Raw genomic sequence first — 21,050 nt, forward strand, 5'->3', positions numbered from 1 at the left:
GGTAGATTTTTTATGTTTTTAAAGCAACGCGGGTTTTTTGACTTCCCTATCGCTAATAATTTTCGCTTCACCGAACCTGTCATGTTAGCGGCCACTAAAACTGTAATGCGTTCCTTAGAGAGCTTTCCACCAACGCACTTTTCCAATTTAAATTTTAAAGTTCTGTTTGGTGTCATTTTAAAAAACAATCCAGTCTCATCCGCATTGAAAATGTCGTCTGGCGCATATCGTGCCTTCAGTCCATGCCATACGTTTTCTAGCCAATCATCCGTTACGTTTTGGTTAATATCGCGAGCCTCTTCGCTGATTTGCCCGTAGTTGATCTTGTGCCGCAGCTTCCACTTGCTCAGCCAACCTTCAGATGCCTGAAATTCTCAATTCCAAGTTCAGTTGCAAAAAACTCAGCTTTTGTCCTGACCACAGGCCCAGAAAGTGGAATATGGTTCATACGCTGCTGCTGGAACCACTGAAGCATATCGCGCTCTAAATCTTCGTGCTGAGATTTCCGCAACTTCTTCCTGCTACCGCCCTCCACCTCCGCTTTAAGCCACTTTTTTCTGTCCTTCCATATCGTAGCCACAGTTGACTGAGACAGCTCCGTCCGGCGAACGACATCCGATTGCTTTTCACCTTTCTCTATTGCTCGAGTTATCGATAACTTTTCCTCCACCGAGAGCACTTTACGCTTTTTCGAAAACATGTTGACTGTTCACACACTCAGACACAACTCAAACTGGAAATGAAAAGTCGTCAATAGATGACAACATCTGTGTGATAACAGTTAGGTACGCCGCCCGAACAAAAAACGTGAGTCACTTAATTCTCTGATAAGAAAGAGTAGAATGGGTGGCCGCATTCCTTAAGCGCAAAACAAAACAACCGCTGGACAATGACCTTGCCATTCGTAACTCAGGTAATCTGAACTTTAAACACAATAACACATTTGTCATCAACTATTGAACGCTAAAAAGTTATCGCTATAAAGAGAGAACGATATCGGTATAGAGAAAGAATTAATACATTGTTCTTATGACGAACCAACCAACGTTTACTATTTTCATCGTTATAGAGGAATTATCGTTATATAGGGAATCGTTATAGAGAGAGACTACTGTAGTTGTATTGTGAGACACGTTCAATTCTCATTTGGTTCACATACAGATTTTCTCCAGTTATGTTTTCCTTGCTGATAATCATTAGCTTGGTTTTGCTGGTGTTTATATCCAGTCCATATTTTCTACTTGTTTCCGTTAACAGAACAGAACATTAACCTCACATATTAAACCAATAATTATAAGATTAGATGATGACCATTCTACTGAAGGTGACAGCGATAGTGACATAGAGTTGTAATTTGTAATTATTTTTTTCCATCTAAACCTCAAATTTTATTTTTTTATGTTATTGTTTCTAATTTTATTATGTTATCTTTTTTAATTCTGATTTTTGCTACCACTCTTAAAACTATAACATATGGACAGATGTTAAATTGCATAGTACAGTAACAGAAATGCCCATACAAAAATAATGCATTTTTAAAACATGTATTTATATAAGAATCTAATCATTATTTTTCTTAATGACCTGGTAAATATTCAGTATGAAAATATTCATTATCATGAATGTTATTTAAAATAAAAGAATGAAGATTATAATAAAAAATCAAGAATTTACCTTACCTTGGTCATACATACATTGATTATTAAATTTCTAAACATACAAAAGATATACCCTTAACCCAGATATGCCCATTATGTCTACTTGTGATTTTAATTATTTTTTTTCTTATAATGGTTTAATTTAGGGTAAACTAAAATATATTAGACGAAAATAAAATTTATTTTTTTAATAAATATACAAAATTTTGGGCGTCCTATATGTAGGACGATGGGCACTTAAGGGTACCTACATTAACTATACACTTTTTGTATGGTATACCAAAAAACATTTGACGTGGAGTCCTTTGTCGCATTTTGAACATCTGGTGGTTGTTTTTTCATGGCAATGTGCACAGCGTATTTGCCTATTTTGAGGAATTACCAAATGATCCATATGATCAAACCTAATGTCTAAAACTTTGGTGGATGACTTATGACCTTTCGAATGTGTTTCATTTTTTTTATTTTGCGTTAATAGCGCAGTGGCTACTCGTCTTCGGAATTTTAGCTGATCTAGGGCCCTACCTCTTTGTCTATGCAACTGTCAAGCATTTTGCAGAGCTACATCAATACAGTATGCTGAAAGCGGAAAATACCTTTTCTTGCCCATCAGTGAAATTCTATAAAGGCTCAAATTTTGGTCATATCTGTCTATTCCTCCCATGTTTGCATTGTACAAATTTACCAGATGTGGCTGCGACACCTAAAATATGTATTATAAAATGTCTTGAAACTAAGCATGTTGTTGAAAATCAAAACTAAAGGCGTTTGTACTAATAATCTAAAAAACTATAACTTACAATGTGAGTGAAAGTGAGACAAAATATATTTAAATTTATTCTTTGACAAAGCTGCAGAAACCAGTACATTTTGACTGTCTCTTTCGTCTTTCCAGAACATTCTCCGCCTCGGAACTGGCATATATCCACTGAGTAATAACACACCAATGAATGCTTTTATCTCACGTTTTTCCCGTTTTTTTTATCGCAGTTTGCCCTGCATATCGATTTGATTCGACAACTATTAGGTCCAATATTTTGTCATCAAAAAATAAAGAAAACATATCTAAAGGGGTTTGCAGAGGTATTTCTTCTTCATCGTTACTAAATTCTTCACCATCATACACCAAATCTTCGGTTTCCCATTTATAAATCTTTTTTCTCTATTGTTTTTGTTCTCTTTGATGGCGTTTCATTTTCTTCCACTGATGGGCCATCTTTGTCATCTTCTGTATTAGAGAAAATGTTTTGCCTTATATTATATTTATGAAAATTTATTTCAGCAGGCGCTCTAAGCTGTTTAGCAGGTAGATTATTTATGGTAAGTGCGTCTTCGTCACCAGAATCTTCATCAGTTTGAGAATGCGTGGCATTTTGTGGCGGAGAAAAAGTCAATGACCCAACGTTCTCTATCATATCTTCCTCGTCCTCCATCATAGCCAGTGCATCATTTAGAGAAAAACCCCTGGAAGTGTAAATATACATGACATATGCTAAATTGTTAATATATTTTGTATAAAAGCATGTAATTTACGCAAAAATAAAGTTCTGTATGTAGTACTGTTATGTGCACAACGTCCTACATGTAGGACGCTGTGGAAAAGAGGTTCAAAAATTTATCATAACATATTTGTACATTACTGTTAATCCTATATTGCTAAATATACTTCTTTGTACGTTAAAATGCACATACCAAAATATTATTTATATAGTTTTAAAAATAAAAATTTTGCTTACCTTGCGAACGAAACACCATACTGGCCATTTTCAAATTTACACAATTTTTGATGTTATCTAGACAAGTATTATGGTGTAACTAATAGTCGTTTTATATTTTATTACATCGGGTGGTTCCTAGAGATCGATTACCTGTAGTCAGCATTTAGTTACTGGGCAAGAATGAGACAGGATCGGACTTGCTTCAGGCGTTCTATATGTAGGACGTTGGGCATATCTGGGTTAATACACTGATAGATCTTTTTAACACTTCACTGGTCATTGGATATTTTGAAGGGCACATTAAGAAAAGTTCAGCTTATGTTAATCTTCTTTAGTAGAGAACAAAAATGACTTACAGTAAATTATTACACTTTGGTTGTAGTCTACACAGGTCTATTTAATGACGAATAAATGGATAAACTGCTTTCCAGAGGTTCCAGACTAAAGCTTGGACTCAAGCTACCATAAGAAACCATCGAAGAGGGAAACTGTGTCGTCCGCTCGAAGTGATTCATCATCTTGATAACAACAGACAAACCAGAAATTTAGAAAATCATCTTGGTTTACACCAAAAACTTCTCTACTTTGACAAAGGTGTGCTCAAGCATTAAATTTAACGCTTTCGCAGTAAAAATTTAATTCAAACGTAATTTTCTTCGTCGTTCGATCGTAAGCGGGCTATATAAATAAACATTTAGATTCTGCTTATTCTTTTTTGAAATTTTAAGACGCAATTCTTTAAGAGTTACTTAAATAAAACCTCAGGAAACTTCTATAACATATAAAGTTGAAAAATTTCTATAGTGTAACGTTTATAACTTTATTAACTCTGTTTTATTTTTTTTTTAATGTTAATTGATTCTTTTTCAATTGATATTTATTTCAGTAACAAATGTACATAATTAACCTATTACAATTGTTTTAGATGGTCTTCTCTGAAAACGCACCGGCCACTGACGAAGTTCCAAAATTCGAGGAACAAAGAAATATAATTCAGCTTCACGTTGTTGCAAACTGCTTAACTACACCGGTCTCTAAACAGACAATGCTGTGGTTAATTGGATTACAAAACGTGTTTTCCTACCAACTACCTCGAATGCCTATTGAGTATATAACGCAGCTTTTATTCGATCCGTAAGTAATGTGTTTCATTGGTTTGTAGCTAATCATTGGCTATCTTTAAATCAAACAGGAAGATTTAAGTAAACTGCGAACCAAGTTTACTGTCCAGTAAAGTAGTAAACCAAGTGTACTGGAAGCTACAGGACGATATTAAACGTATTAGACAGATTACAACACTAAGAGGAAGGATGAAGGTCACTTGAAAAAACTGACTACAACTTGGTGAGTGCTCATTCACATATCCTTCGCACCTCAGTGCTAGCACTAAGTTTCTCAGCAGTCTACCCCATCGCAGGAATTGCTCCACCTGAGCTCAGAAGAGCCGTAGTCGCAGAGGCCTAGAAAGACAAACAAGTCAAAGACCATTGTCACCTCCTGCATGATCACGCCGAACAACCCGCGCGACTGAAGTCACGCCATAGCTTCCTTCGTCGCACAAAACAGCTGGAGGTCTCACCAAGCGAAAAGATTTCTTCTACTTGATCATAAGGAGAAACTACCTGCCGGATCTAACTTGTCTTTTTCCATGTGGAAACCCCTAAACCGGCTGCGGAGTGAACTGACCCGCTGTAAGTACAATCTGAAAAAGTGGGGCTATGCTTAAAATGATCTGTGTGACTATGGCGCTGTACAAACCAATGGGCATTTGCTGGTATGTGAACAGCTACAAAAAACCTGTACCTAAGAAGACCTAAAGCAAGCCAATAAAAGAGCTAAATGTCGTAAAGCACTGGAAGCTCACAATTTGATTGGAAATGAAGAGGATACCGAAAGTAAGTAAGCTTCCAGTAAGGTTGGATTCGCAGTTTACATTTGACTTAAACTTTCTGATTTATTCGTATAAATTGAATAACTGCGCATGTGCAATGACTCACCGAAACGAGTATTGTTCTCCTAGAGTATATTATTTATTGCATGGCTTACCTTCTTCCGCTACGCCATTGTTGATATCAATTAAATTCTTCTTATCAAAATCAGTTGAGTTGTTACTAAAGATCAATGATTCTTAATTCCAGCAAACATCGTACGATAGCTTTGGTCAAAGAAGATCGACCTATCGGAGGAATTTGTTTTCGGCCGTTCCAAACGCAAGGTTTTACTGAAATTGTTTTTTGCGCTGTAACTTCGAGGGAACAAATAAAGGGTTATGGAACACATCTGATGAACCATTTAAAGGATTATCACATATCCAAAGGTATTCTTCATCTTTTGACGTTTGCCGATCAAAATGCTATTGGTAAGTTATTTCTATTTATAAAATAATATGTTGTAACAAACCATAATTCCTACCTTATGTGATCCACGAAATGTGTTATCGTATACACGGACTGAGATATATACTATTATGATTTGCAAATTTGGTTCTTGCAAATATCTTTAATTGATTTAATATGCCCTAGACTTAATTTTGCAAAAACAAATAAATTAATTTTAATTAAGATTTAATCTCAGCTCCTTTTATCTTTATTTATAATAAGTGGCTTCAAAGTATTCTTCAGTTGCTTTTGGGGAAAGGATGGACAATCGGAAAATAAATTAAACCAAATAATTTTATGATACTAAACTAATTAATAATTTATTAAAAAAGAATAAAAAAAATTATTATTAAAGTCAGACAATTTTCCAATTAATCAAAATCATATATCATATGCGCTAATTTGTATAATTAAAATTACAAATTCATTAAAATGCCTATACAAATTATCAATACTTGTTTGGACTTGTATTCAAATAAAATATCTCTTCTCTGTGATTTCTTTTTTAAATTAAATCAAGACAAAGAATTTTCTTTCAAGAAATATTACTTCTTTAAATTTTTTATATCTGACTTATATAGATAGATTATATTTATTACGAAATGAAATCACTGAATAAAATATTAAAAATCCAAATTATTATGATCTAGTTATGATCGTGTTTAAAAGTCTTTGTTGATTATAATATGGCAAACTAACCTTTTATTTCCAAGAATTCTCTACTGGTTCCTGTTCTTCTTACGACTGTGATCTAGGCCCTAGGCCATATATTTGGCCATTTAATTTAATAAAGCGATAGCTGCTTTCGTTAAAAGATTTTATCTTTTACACATTTCGCATAGCGCAGAGGATACAGCCGCCAAAGCAGGTGGCGCCTTTGTAAGCTAAATACTGTTGTAGTGAAGTTTTGTTAAACATTCGTTGGACTTTCTGAGTTTGAATTTGTATCAGCCCAAGTGTTTGATGAGGCTGGGATAGGCCGAAATGATAATAACACTTTATTGATACCGATTCGAGCACGGGAAGTTTAACGAATTTGTCCTCCTAGGCCATATATTTGGCCATTTAATTTCATATATATATATATATATATATATATATATATATATATATATATATATATATATATATATATATACATATGGCAAAAAATACGACCGTTGATTAATTTTAAAATATATTCAATGGTTGAATAGCAGAGGTTTTATCGGTCAATAATTGGCAAATAAAAGTCGTCAACTACTTTATTGATTTATTCGAATACGTTTCGCTTTTATTTTTAAAAGCATCATCAGTTCACTACAAATAAAAAAGATTTTAGAATATAAATAAACAACCACCAGGGTTCATACTTACAAAAACAATTTGTAGGTTTTTTAGATGTTATGAAAACTCTAGGATAACTTAACATTAAAGATTAACAACTAAACGAGAGAAACGAAAGAAAAAAAAATGCAGGAAAAACTGTAAGAACACTATTGTTCACTTAATTTTAACCGATGGCTAAACAATAGTGTAAAATAAACATAATAATTAAAAAAATATATTCCCTCATTGGAATCGAACTCGCGAGTTCTGGTTCTAAATACCGCGCCTCAACTCATTCGACCAGAAACCTTAAGTAATAAGGTGGCTAATCAATGCCATTATTTGTCAAGAACATTATGTCAGTTTTTTGGTTGTATTTTGTGTTTGTGTTTATTTATTTATTGTATTCCAAAAATGGAAAGGTTATTACGACTCATAGATGTTCCAGGAAGAATATTTATTTGCAAAAGACTTTGGCCAAATGTATATATCTACCGAAATAATATAAAATAATAATATTAATAAATATTAAATATATTTACAAAAGGAACATTTTTATTCTCGAGAGAGAAAGAGAGAGAAAATATATCTTCTGTCTCTCTCTTACCTATATCTTACATATGTAATGGTTTTGCCAATTCACTCCCGTACAAATTTCCTACGTCGAACGCGCGTATAGAAGTATAACGTCAAAAACACCAAAACACAATTATTACTTGACAAGAACTCTTTCTACTAACTTGAACTAACTTTCACTGTAGGATATGCAACCAAAAACAACTTGCTTCTTCCGACGTTCAAATCACAGTAGTCTTCCTTTTCCCGGGCAAAACATGACTTCCTTCACTTCAACCCTTCCTTGTCCTTTTCACCAATCAGACAATCAAGTTTTGTGATTTGAAACACAAGCTTAATGCTATTATGATATCACATAACCTTGGTATTTCCAAATTTTACATAAATAAGATCTTTTTTTGTTTCCAAGTTTCTAGAGACAATACAGCTAATACTAATTCGATTATTGTATAGTTATTCCTGACCACAAAACTTTCTAAAATTGCTAACTTTGAGCTATTAACATTAATCATTTATGAGAAATCCTCTATTGTTATCATATTTATATTATCGTACAAATATCTATTCTACTATCTGCCTACTTTCTACTAAATTAGAAAAGTCATTACTCATTCAAATATTTGAATCTTACAAATCTAACATTCCTATTTATAGGGTGAAACGACTTTACCGGTCGGTGAATTAAATGTTTTATTAGATTTTAATAAATTTAAACCATAACAATACAAAACAGTATAAAATAGTTTTTAGTTTACAGGGTCGTGGTTTAAATTTCAATAAAGACACAATCATTTATCCATGTTTATAATTTTTTTGTAAAAGTCCTTAAATCCCTGAGAATACTAGTTATCCCTCTTCCCTCATACATGTATTATACAATAAATTTTCATATGCTCTTTGTGTTCAATCACAAATTAATCCCTTAATTTGTAATCTCACATTATTCTTAACTTCTTAATATTTTATAGTTTCACCGAGTAGAATTAAAACATTGTGAAAACATATCGTGTAATATTTTAATAATTAGTTCATTTACCTACATCGTAATAAATTGCCGAATAATATATTTTCCAACTGAACTTCCTAAGTTTTACAATCACGGCCTACATAAAATTGTATTGTAAGCTCATAGTTCAAAGTTTGTTAGTATGATAGAAGCAATAACCTCTGTGCTGAGGTATGCATTATTTATTAGATTATAAATTGGGGATTTGAGCTCATTCGAGCGCAGTCTATTGTAGAAAGTTACCTAACCATCATCTTTAGTGTAATTATTAGTATGGTATAATTTCACTATTTGAGAGAGTGAGTCATCGTTTAAAGGCCCAGAAATGCGGAAAGCTGTTTGGAAATCCAGTGACGTACACTTACTTTTATTTTAACATTAATTATATTTTATTTTTCAAATATTAATGTTCGAAATAGGCCACAATATATTTATTTACAAGTTTTTACTGACGTTTCGATCTCTATATCCAAAGACCGCTTTCAAAGATATAAATGATAGTTATATTTATTTTATTTGTTTATTATTATATATTTTTATAATCTTATATTGTTTATTTTCTTTCTTTTTTTTTCTATCTTTAAAAACGAAATAGAGATCGAAACGTCAATGTATTAAACATATAAATAGATATATTGTGGCTTATGTCCAACCTTCTCCCTAAAAATACAGAATGCCACAAACAAGCAGCTATAGAAAAATAAATATATCTGTTATTTGTATGTTTGAAAACGGTTTCTTTATAGAGATCGAAACGTCCGTAAATTAAACATTTGAATAAATATATTGTGGCTTATTCCCAATATTATTTCTAAAAATACAGAACGACAAGCGAAAAGCCATAGAAAATAAATAGTACTATCATTTGTATAATTGAAAACGGTCTCTGGATATAGAGATCGAAACGTCAATAAAATAAACATATGAATAAATATTTTGTGGCTCATTCCCTACATTCCCCTAAAAATACAGAATTCCACAAACAAAAAGCTATAAAAAACAAGTAATTTTGCAGAAAGTTTACTGATACCAACCGGCTGTCGCGGAAGTTACGCTAAAACGTCTTTTGACGTGACCCGTCCTTAAAGAGTTACACAATGAAATGTTTTTAAAACAAATTTTAAGACAGTTTCCACACCACCCCAGAGGTATGTCTTGTGGCGCGATACTTTTTTTAAATGGGTGTTCGCCAAGAGCCATATTGTCTTATTAAATAAAATGAACAAAACACTTAAACAGTATAAAACAAAACAAAATAAAATCCTATAAAACAAAATAAAATTCTATAAATCGAGAAGAAGCGGACAAAGGGGCATTACAAACGATTCGATCCTTATATCTACATACGATTCTGTCCACTTTGGGAACCCATGTCTTATTGAGCGCTCACCAAAGAACCTCTGGAGGACCTCCATTATATGCTTTCTCAAGAACAATAAATACTATATGAGCGTTTGTTTCTTTAGTTTTTGTATTTTTCCATCCACTGCCGTATACTGAAAATTAATCTGCTGTTGATCTGCCTTACATAAATCTGAAACAGATTTTCTTAAATATTTCGATTTCTTCACACATCCTATCAATTATTGCTGTCTCCCATACCAAATACTTTCGTGGTTTGACTAACTAGTTTTATGGCTCTATAGTGTTTATTTATTATTTTTTTAAGCCCTTTTCTCTATTCGGATTGCCGAATATAGGCCTCTCCTAATTCTCGCCATTCATCTCTGTTATTTGTAAGACTGTTTCCACGTTGGCCCTGCAGTTCTTTTAATATCGTCGCTCCATCGCATTTGCGGTTTTCCTCATGGTCTTTTGGCTTCATATGGCCGCTAATTCCCGATTTCTTTATTCCATCGGCCATCCGTAAGACGTTCGTTATGTCAGTTATGCCAGTTCGACAGCATCTTTTACCATCCCATTCTTATACGTCTGCTTATTTCGGTAGTCTGATTTTCTTTGCTTACCTTGACATTTTGATCCAGATATGTATATTCATCTACGTGTTCTATCTCTGTCCCTTCGATGTTTATCATAGGTTTGTCACATGTCATAGTGTTATATGTCATAGTGTTTATATTGTTGTATGTATCCTTTGTTTTTGTAAACATGTACTAATATACTTCTTCTCCATTCATCTGGCATATATTCCACTTCATAATTATTTTAAACAAATCTGGTAGCCAGTTTATTCCTGTCTTTCCTAAAGCTGTTCACTTTTCCAGGGATATTATCTGGTCAAACTGTTTTACCTTTTTATAATCTTTTGAAGTGTTTGGCCAACTTCCTGGTTTGTTATTTTGGTGACTATTGCAGCTAAAATCTCCGTTAGATCAATTGGTTTTTTGTCAAATTCTTCATTTAATAAACTGTCAAAATACTTTTTCAATCACTTTTTGACATCCTTTTATTGAACTAGTATTTTATTATTTTCCTCTGGGAAACATTTAATCTGATTAAAATCTTTTGATTTCTTTGCTCTATATCTGGCAATTTCATACATCTTGGCTTCACTCTTCCTGTTATTATGTTGATCGTATATATTTGTATGTGTGTGTTAGTTTTTGCTACTGTTATTTTTGGCGACCTTATAGCTTTGTGTCTGACCTATTTTCTTGAAACTGTTTGTATATCTTCTCCTGTATTTTTTCTTGTACTTCGTTTGACCACCACTAGGCCTCTTTATTCTCAAACTTCTTTCCCGAGGTTTTTCCAAGTATTTCAATAGCCAGTATCTCTAATAATACAAGCTACATTTCTCCAAATTATATTCGGACTTCCTTTTATGTTCCAACACATTTTTTGTACTATGTTTGTCTTTGTTTTCTTATCTTTTAACATCCACCATTTAATCTTTTGTGGTCCTCTCCGATATTTTGGTTTTGTTTTACTTTTTTACTTTGATGTACAACATATGCAACATATTTTGTTGGCTCACAGTCTCCCTATTATCTTGCAGTCCTTACATGGTCGATGGTCAGAAAAACAAGGCGTACTGAGCATAAAGTTGTTGACACTAATTGAATAAAGTTTTTATTTCTGAGCCTTCAGAAGTATTGTGGACTGTATTTCTTGTATAAAAAATATTTATTCTGACTTTAACACTTTTATTATAATAATTTTATAAAAACTTAAAATTAACAAAACCAAAAAAGAATGTCTTATTTCTCCTTGACAGCTACGCGAGGTGTCGTTGTCGCTAGTGTTCGATTCATGCGCCCTGTGGTCCGTGCAGGGACGGCTCTTGCACTGTTGACTGCTGAACATGCCGCCCCCCTTGAAAGGCTTAAGTGATGCCTTTCAAACAACGCTTCTTGTAAACCATAACCATTATTGTTCATCCATTGGCAGGACGGCTAACTTTACACAAGGCCTTTTGAATTTACCTTTAGAAGTACGCACAGTCACAACCCGCACAACATTATCTGTCCCAGCATGTAGTTGCAATATTCTACCCAATTCCCATTTAGTAGGAGGAAGACCATCCTCTTGAATAATAACCAATGATCCAATTTTCACGTTGTCAGCTGCTGTTCTCCATTTGGTTCGCTGTTGAAGTGAAGAGAGGTACTCACGTGACCAGCGTACCCAAAAACTCTGAATTATCTGAGTCAGGTGATGATACCGTTTCAACTTATTCGGATTTATTTCAGTTAGCTCTTCTTGTGGCAGTGCTACAAGTGGTGCTCCAATTAGAAAATGTCCAGGGGTGAGTACACCAAGGTCTTCTGGACTTTCCGACAGAGGTAATAAAGGACGGGAATTTAGGAGAGACTCAATTTGCGTCAACAAAGTATACATTTCGTCATATGTAAATTTATTATTACACATTACCCTTCGTATATGAAACTTTACCGATTTTACAGTTGATTCCCAGATGCCACCAAAATGTGGTGAGTGAGCTGGAATAAAATGCCAATGAATCTTATGTTCCGAAAAATAATCTAAAAAATTTGATTTTACCGTTGCATCATTCATAAATGAATATAACTCCTACAAATGATTATTTGCCCCAACGAAGTTAGTTCCATTATCAGAATACATATTTTTACATAGACCTCTTCTAGCAATGAAACGTTTAAATGAATTTAAGAATGAATTAGTACTTAAATCATATACAAGTTCAATATGTGTCGCCCTTGTTGTAAAACATGTAAAAATACATATATAGCATTTAACTACTTTACAATTCCGTATATAGCTTGTTTTCAATTCAAAGGGACCCCCATAATCTACACCACAATTATAAAATGGCCTTGTAGGCAGAAGTCTAGATTTAGGTAAATCTCCCATAAGAGGTACAAGCAATGTAGGTTTGACACGAAAGCAAGTAACACATTTATACAGAATGTGCCTAACCGTGCTACGTCCAGATAATAACCAAAATTTTAAACGAATTATTGATAGCAATGCTTGTGGACCTGCATGCAAGTATTTATGATGATACGATATCACTATAAGTTTAGTTAATACATGGCCGTTCGGGAGTATAATTGGATGCTTCTGGTCAAAAGACAATTCTGACTTTTGAAGACGTCCACCAACTCGTAATAGTCTTTTATCATCAAGAAAAGGATTTAATGATAAGATTTTACTCGATTTATGTATTGGTTTTGATTTTTTTATTGTTTGTATTTCCTGATGAAATACTTCATTTTGTGCCATATATACCAAACAGAAAAAACTTCTTTCTTTTTCATCTACAGTAAAAGGACCCGTTGTCTTATTATTAGATGATTTACAATTGGTGACAAACCGAAGTATATATGCAAAAACACGCTGCAATTTAGCTAAGCTGGAAAATCGGTTCCAAATTTCAGCAAATTGCACAGTTGATATAAATGTTTGAATTACCTTCTGGTCAGGTATGATAGAAATGTGTGAATTTGACAAAGCCTTAGTAGGCCAAGACAATTTATGAGAAGCTAACCATGGTGGCCCATTCCACCACAATTTTGAAGTGTTTAATAACTTTGGTTCATATCCGCGCGTAATTATGTCGGCTGGGTTATCATGCGAGTCAACATGATGCCAGCTATATCCATTAGAAAGCCTTTGTATTTCCGACACCCTATTTTCAACGAAGGTTTTCCATTGTGACGGTTCACCCAAAATCCAATAAAGAGTTATCATTGAATCAGACCAAAAATGTACCTCATCAAAGCTAACACCTATTGTTGCGATAACCTCCGATGCCAATTTGGCAGCCAATAAAGCACCACACAATTCCAATCTAGGCAAAGATATTGTTTTTAAGGGTGCTACCCTTGATTTCGCACATAATAAATGAACTAAGCAAGAACCGCCTTGATCCAGTGACCGAATGTAGAGTGCTGCGCCATAAGCAGACTCTGAAGCGTCACTGAAACAATGTAATTGTCTATTAATTGGATTAGAACACAAAACTTGCCTGCTAATGTGAGTTTTCTCCAAATCTGCAATTGATTCCCTAAACTGGTTCCAAGCTGTGTGTAAATCTAAAGGTAAAGACTCATCCCAATTTAATTTTAATTGCCATAGTGATTGCATTATTAATTTAGCTTTAATTATAACTGGCCCTACTAGTCCAAGAGGATCAAATATCTGTGAAACTAAAGACAGAACTGTTCTTTTGCTAACCTTTGTGTAATTAGAAAAATTGATTTTATATTGAAGCGAATCTATCTTTGAGTTCCAATAAAATCCTAATGTTTTTTTTGTAACATCATCTGCAAGATAATGTTCAATGTCTCCCTTTATTTGAATATCCTCATAAAAAATTTCAGGTTTGTTTGATACCCATTTTCTAAGTGAAAATCCTGCTGTGCACAAAATATTATTTAATTCATCCTTTAATGATTTTACTTCTTCAATTGAACTCCCTCCTGTAAGCAAATCATCAACATAAAAATCCTTTAAAATCACCTGGGAAGCTAGAGGCAGGTTCAATTGATTCTCATGAGCTAATTGTTGTAAGCTTCTTATAGCCAAAAATGCTGCTGGAGCGGTCCCATATGTTAGCGTTTTCAGCTTGTATGTCTCAACTGGTTGCTCATCCAAAAACCTCCATAATATTTGTTGTAGTTTTTGCAAACAAAAACCTGTCGATACATCTTTTCGATGTCTGAAGCTATAACCACATTATGTTTTCGAAAACGAAGAAGAATGCACATTAAATCATCTTGTAATTTTGGTCCGACCATTAGAACATCATTTAATGACAAACCACTGTCAGTTCTAGCTGACCCATCAAAAACTACCCTTAATTTTGTAGTTAAAGACGTTTCCTTTAAAACTCCATGATGTGGAAGATAGTAGTTGGATGTTTCTGAATTGAAGTCAGTTTTATCTTCAACCTTTGACATGTGACCCAACTGGATATATTCCTGCATAAACTCATGGTATTTAATTTTCATTTCCAAATTTTTATTTAATTTATTTTCCAATAATTGAAATCTTTTTAGTGCATTACTATAAGAATCTCCTAAGTCAGAAATGTTTGACCTTGTTGGTAATTTAACAACAAAATGACCGTTTTCATTTTTAATCGTACTAGCTTCAAACAACTCTTGACAATAAATGTCCTCCTTGGACATAACCTTTTTTGCACCAAATTCTTCTATTAACCAAAATTTTTCAATTTGGTTTTCCAAAACATTAGACGAAAAATTACATACCACTGAATTGTTGCTAACCTTTTGATTGACTAACTGGCCCTGAAATAACCCATCCCAACTTAGTTTTTTGGAGAATTGGTTGATCTTTGCCAAGTTTTATCTGACCCACACATAATAATTGCCAAAAAACTGATGCTCCCAGTAATACATCAATTTGTTTTGAAACCCCAAATGTTTCATCTGCAAGTACAATGTTTTTAGGAATATTTATAAAATCCAAGTTTAAATCCGAAGTTGGTAAATTGTCAGAAATTTTATCAATTACCAATAAAAATGCATTTGTTTGATAATTGCTAAACTTTGATAAAAGTGTCCCATTTAATGCCTGAGAAATGTTTGTTATACCTTGACCTAAACCTTTAACTGGAATGTGTACCTTATCTGCCCGTAATTGTAATTTTTCAAAAAATGAACGTGATATAAAATTTGACTGTGAACCTGAGTCCAATAAAACTCTACATTCATGCAAAATTCCATATTTGTCTTGCATATATACTAAGGCCGTTGAAAGTAAAATATCAGTTTTTAATCTGTATGATATACCTTGCTTAGAATGATTTAAAAAATTAATTGAATCCTGACCGATATCACCCGAATGTGATTCTAAAAAACATGTCTGACATAAAAAGTTTAATTGAGATGTACCTTCCATTGAATTATTATGGAATGCACCTTGTCCCGGAATATGTACTTCCTTTCCCTGATTAGATATGCCATTTCCCTGTGTGTGTGTTTCTTTCTGGGTAGATATACCACAAATTTGTGATTCAACCTTTGATCCGTTGAGTTGAGTTGCATTTGTTTGTAAATGAGAATTGTTTATAAATTTACCATCCATATGTAAAAGAGTATTGTGTCGTTTTCCACAAAGTTTACAACCTCCTCATGTACAATGTTGTACTAAGTGTCCATCCTTTAGACAGTTCCAACATGCTTTTGATTTTGTTACATCTTGTCTTCTAGCTGACACTGATAAATTATGAAATTTTTTACATGAATAAAAATAGTGCGGTAAATTACAAAGTGCACATTGTTTGGACGTTGCAATGAATGACTTTGATAATGTCATTTTTTGCACCCTTTTTTTTTGTTTCCTTTGATATTTGCTCTATATCTTGTTTATCCCCTTCTGAATTTTGTAAGTGTTGTACTTTATGATCTATAAATGCTAAGAATTCCTGTATCGTAGAAAATTAGTTAACTGGACCCTTTTCTTGCCATTCCTTATTTGTGTAATAATCAAGCTTTTTCTCTATGGTACAAAGTAAAAGAACATCCCAATGTTCAACTGGATAACCTAACATACACTAATCAAACATTTCAGCGGTTTATTACTTCTTCTGGTTTACAGAAGCTTAGACGTGCTCTAGCTAGTACAAAGATGAACTTTTTCTATAATGCCAATAGTGATCCTGATTTTTTGACAATCTTTCTAACCGAAACTTATAACAACTTAATATTAAAGCATTTTCCACTAAAAAAAGTACGACAAACTGCTGAAAAAACATCCGTGCAATGGTTTAATAACGAATTAAGGTATTACAGATCTAATCTTTCTCTTATTTAACACATTGCAGATGCCACTAAGGATCCCGAATTATTTAAAGTATATAAACAACGAAAATTTGAATATAATCGGCAATTACAAAATGCTAAAAAGTCAGCTTACTGTGATTTTATTACTAATTCTAATAATAAACCTAAAGACTGCTGGAAAATAGTAAATTTCGAAAGAAACAATACAAGATCCAGTCGGTACAACCTGATCTACCTCCAGACGAAATAAATCAATGTTTTATGGCAATTGCAGAGAATATAATTACATCTCTTCCCACTATTGATATCGATGATCTTCAATTACAGAAATTATCCTTTTCCGAGCAAGTCCTTTTTTCGTTCCATTGTGGAGGAAGAGGTCTCTCAAATAATAAAGTCTTTTAATAATTCCAGTTGTAGGGACGTTTACGAAATTAATAGCAAGATTTTATCTTATTATTTCATCTTATTAATTTAATTCTATCAACTGGAGTATTTCCGGAAGTACTGAAATGCTCAAAAGTACTACCTATCTATAAAAAAGATGATTCCACAAAAACTGACAATTACAGACTCATAAGGATTGTTTACACTTTTGGAAAAGTGATTGAAAAGGTTATCAAACAACATTTTTATTCCTATTTTGAGTCCAATACTTACTTTAGCAACTCACAATATGGATTCGGAAGTGTTCGTTCTAATACATGTTGTGAGCGAGGTGATTGAGGGACTTGAACGCTGCAATCGCATAGCAATTTCTCTTTGCGGCTTGTCGAAGGCTTTTGACTGCGTTTCACACGACCGTTTGCTCCACAAACTAAATTACTATGGAATCAGAGGTATCCCTTTTAAGCTTGTATCTACTTACCTATGTGGTAGACACCAGGCGGTAGTGTCTAAAGGTCATCTTTCCGATTATCCGTAAAACATGGAGTCCCACAAGGTTTGGTCTTAGGACCTCTTTTGTTTATTATTTATGTCAATGATTTGCCTCAATTCATAACTCCGTACAAATCTGTAAAATTCGCAGATGATACGACATACGTTATATCAGGAAAAAATAATGTGCCATATGGTTTGTTACAAACAAACTTAAACTTATGTTGTGAATTTATTAATTGTTAAGTCTTTAATTTATAATGTCTTGTTCTTATCTTAATTCATTAAAAAGCACAATGACTGATATTTATTTATTTTCACTAAACATACATAATTTATTAAAAAGCGAACGTAACATCTTATCGCGAGCGCGTCGTCCGAATTAACTGTTTTCAAAATAAAAGTTCCTCCATATTTATACGAAAACAGCTGCTCTAGAATCCCATGGATTTTGACCTCAATTGACCTGGTTTCGCCTCGAATGGACAGGCCTAATTCCGGAAGATTCGAATGGAACCAGTTTTTTTATTACTTGGAGTTTATGCCAGCTATTCGAAAGGTCTCGTATATTCTAAAACAGAACAGCATTAGTCATAATATAATACGGTTATTTTTAGGCCAGGATTTTTATCGTAACATTGCCCCCCTCTTAAAAGATGGTTCCTCCTGGAACCTTGTCGGGACTGGAACCGGAACTGTATGCTGGTATCGGCAACTGGACCCTCTTTTACAACTTCCAGTTGTATAAAAATGACAAGGGACGGTTTTCTCTCCGCACCAGTAACTATGCGGATTGCAACAGACTAACACCTGGACTTCGGTGTCTTTGAAGATCTCCTCCACCATATTTCGGATAACCCTCCAATCTAATTGGCGGCACTCCAACTTTGGCATGGCTAACTTTTGCACGTCGGACTCTAGTACGTGCTCTCTCAATTGAAGTAAGGCTTCCCATACATCTCGGTAGGTAGGTTGGTCACGGGCAGTGTCTTTTGTTACCAGGTAGAAAAGGTAACGTGATGCATCTTGGAGTTTCAAGGTTTTACCGGGAGCTGGCACCTGGCATTGAAGTTCTGCAACTCGACCAAACTTCCTTCGAAAGACGGATGCCAACCCTGGTGCGTCTTTGATACTGGCCGGGATGGTAAGGGCCAGCGAGTAGTCATCGGGGAGCGCGAGTAGATCTTGCTTTTCTTCAGTGGTAACACCATGTCTTGCTTTACCGGTACCTCCATAGGCACCCATGAATTCCTCAAACGTGAGGTCAGACACGTCTTGGACTTGGTTTACTTCCACTTCTTCATCTACGTCGTGGTCACCTTCGAAAGACGCCAGCCGGTTATGGTGTACTATCATCGGCTTTCCCCTCGGAATCTTGCTTATTCGGTAGATGACATCGTTGATCTTCTCCATGATGAGGTATGGACCTTCCCAAAACTGCTGCAATTTGGGAGAACAACCTTTTCGCTTCTTGGGATTATACAGCCATACTTTGTCGTTCTTCTTAAAGCAACCCTTTTCGGCTTGTGTATCGTACCGTTTCTTCATTCGGTCGCTAGCGATCTGAAGGTGGGAACGGACCAACTCATGTACATCGTCCATTCTTCTTCGTAATTCGATCACATAATCTTCACCTGCTACATCTTCTCCAGGTCGACACCCAAATTCTAGATCACAAGGTAGTCGCATTTCGCGTCCGAATAGGACTCTGGCTGGTGTCTGGCCCGTTGATTCGTTAACAGCAGATCTGTAGGCCATTGTGAAGAACGGAAGGTATTGGTCCCAGTCTCGCTGATGATCGGACACCATCTTTGTCAAATACTTGCCAACTGTCCTATTCATTCGTTCTACCATACCATCCGATTGCGGATGATACGCGGTAGTTCTTGTTTTCTTCATGCCTAGTCTATCACATATTCCTTGGAATAGATCACTTTCGAAGTTCCTGCCTTGGTCACTATGGATCTCCAAAGGCACTCCAAATCGGCTGATATATTCTTGGATCAACTTATCTGCAACGGTGGCGGCCTTCTGGTCTGGAAGTGCGTAAATCTCGACCCACTTAGTGAAGTAATCCATTACTACCAACATGTACTTGCCCCCATTTTCACTTTCTGGAAATGGCCCTGCAATGTCCAAAGCTATTCTTTCAAACGGGCTTCCAACATTATATTGTCTCATAGGAGCTCTCCTTTTCCGGTGAGGCCCGTTACTCGTAGCACAAATAGTACATTTCTTACACCAGTCTTTTACGTCGTCGGAACTGTTCATCCAATAAAACCGTTCCCGAATTCGCTGAAGGGTTTTCCTTACACCAAAATGCCCTCCCGATGGACTGTCGTGTAACTGACGAAGTACTTCGGCTATTCTGCTCTTTGGGATCACCAACTGTCTTCTCTTCTCTGAACCGTCATCATTTTCCAGGACTCGTTTAAGCAAGCCATCTTCGATGATAAATGAGTCCCACTGGGCCCAATACGTCTTAACTACTGAGCATAGGTTTGATATTTCCTGCCAAGGTGGTCGGCGGTTTTCCTCTTTCCATTTTCGGATTTTCTGTATAACTGGATCTCTCTCTTGTTCTTCCCTTATCTTAGTAGGCGTCCAGTCGTCGTTGACAATCGTCGTTCTTAGCACTGCTGCTTCCTTGGATTCCGTTTTGTTGCAGTGGGGACACTCTGCTGGGCATGGCCTTCTGGAAAGAGAATCAGCGTTTCTGTGGCTAACTCCGGCTCGGTGCTCAATCTTAAAATCGTATTCTTGGAGTCGTTCGATCCACCTGGCTATCTGACCCTCTGGATTCTTAAACTGCATCAACCACTTAAGGGCGGCATGGTCGGTTCGGATTAGAAACTTTCTGCCATAGAGGTATTGATAGAAGTGCTCTACTGATTTAACTACTGCTAGAAGTTCTCTCCTCGTGACGCAATAATTCCGCTCAGGTTTTGAAAGAACTTTACTAAAATATCCGAGGACTCGTTCCTGTCCTCCTTGAATCTGAGACAGCACTCCTCCAATTCCCACATTACTTGCATCTGTATCTAAGATGAACTCTCCTTCTGGCAGTGGATACCCTAAAATTGGTGCTGTTATTAAATGCTTTTTCAAGGTCTCAAAGGCATTTTGGCAGTCTGTATCCCAGCGGTAATCTCTTGCTTCCTCCGTAAGTCGCGTTAATGGCTTAGCGATATCTGCAAACTTCTTAATAAACCTCCGGTAGTAAGTACATAGTCCAAGAAAACTTCTCACTTGATGTTTGTCAGTTGGTTTTGGCCATTCCTTAATGGAATCGATTTTTCCTTTATCCACGGCCACTCCTTCTTTACTGACTATAT

General features: G+C 35.0%; 1 protein-coding gene across 2 annotated transcripts in view; it reads left to right on the forward strand.

Moving 5' to 3' along the window:
• Positions 1-21,050, forward strand: part of LOC140445511 (histone acetyltransferase KAT2A-like) — a 54,624-nt gene that overhangs the window by 21,901 nt on the left and 11,673 nt on the right. For both annotated transcript variants that reach the window (XM_072537578.1, XM_072537577.1), the window contains exons 8-9: positions 4,302-4,510; positions 5,515-5,735. In XM_072537578.1, the coding sequence (XP_072393679.1) occupies positions 4,302-4,510; positions 5,515-5,735 (430 nt within the window). The remainder of the gene's footprint in view (positions 1-4,301; positions 4,511-5,514; positions 5,736-21,050) is intronic.

Source organism: Diabrotica undecimpunctata, chromosome 7, assembly GCF_040954645.1.
Source record: "Diabrotica undecimpunctata isolate CICGRU chromosome 7, icDiaUnde3, whole genome shotgun sequence".
NCBI classification, from domain to species: Eukaryota; Metazoa; Arthropoda; class Insecta; order Coleoptera; family Chrysomelidae; genus Diabrotica; species Diabrotica undecimpunctata.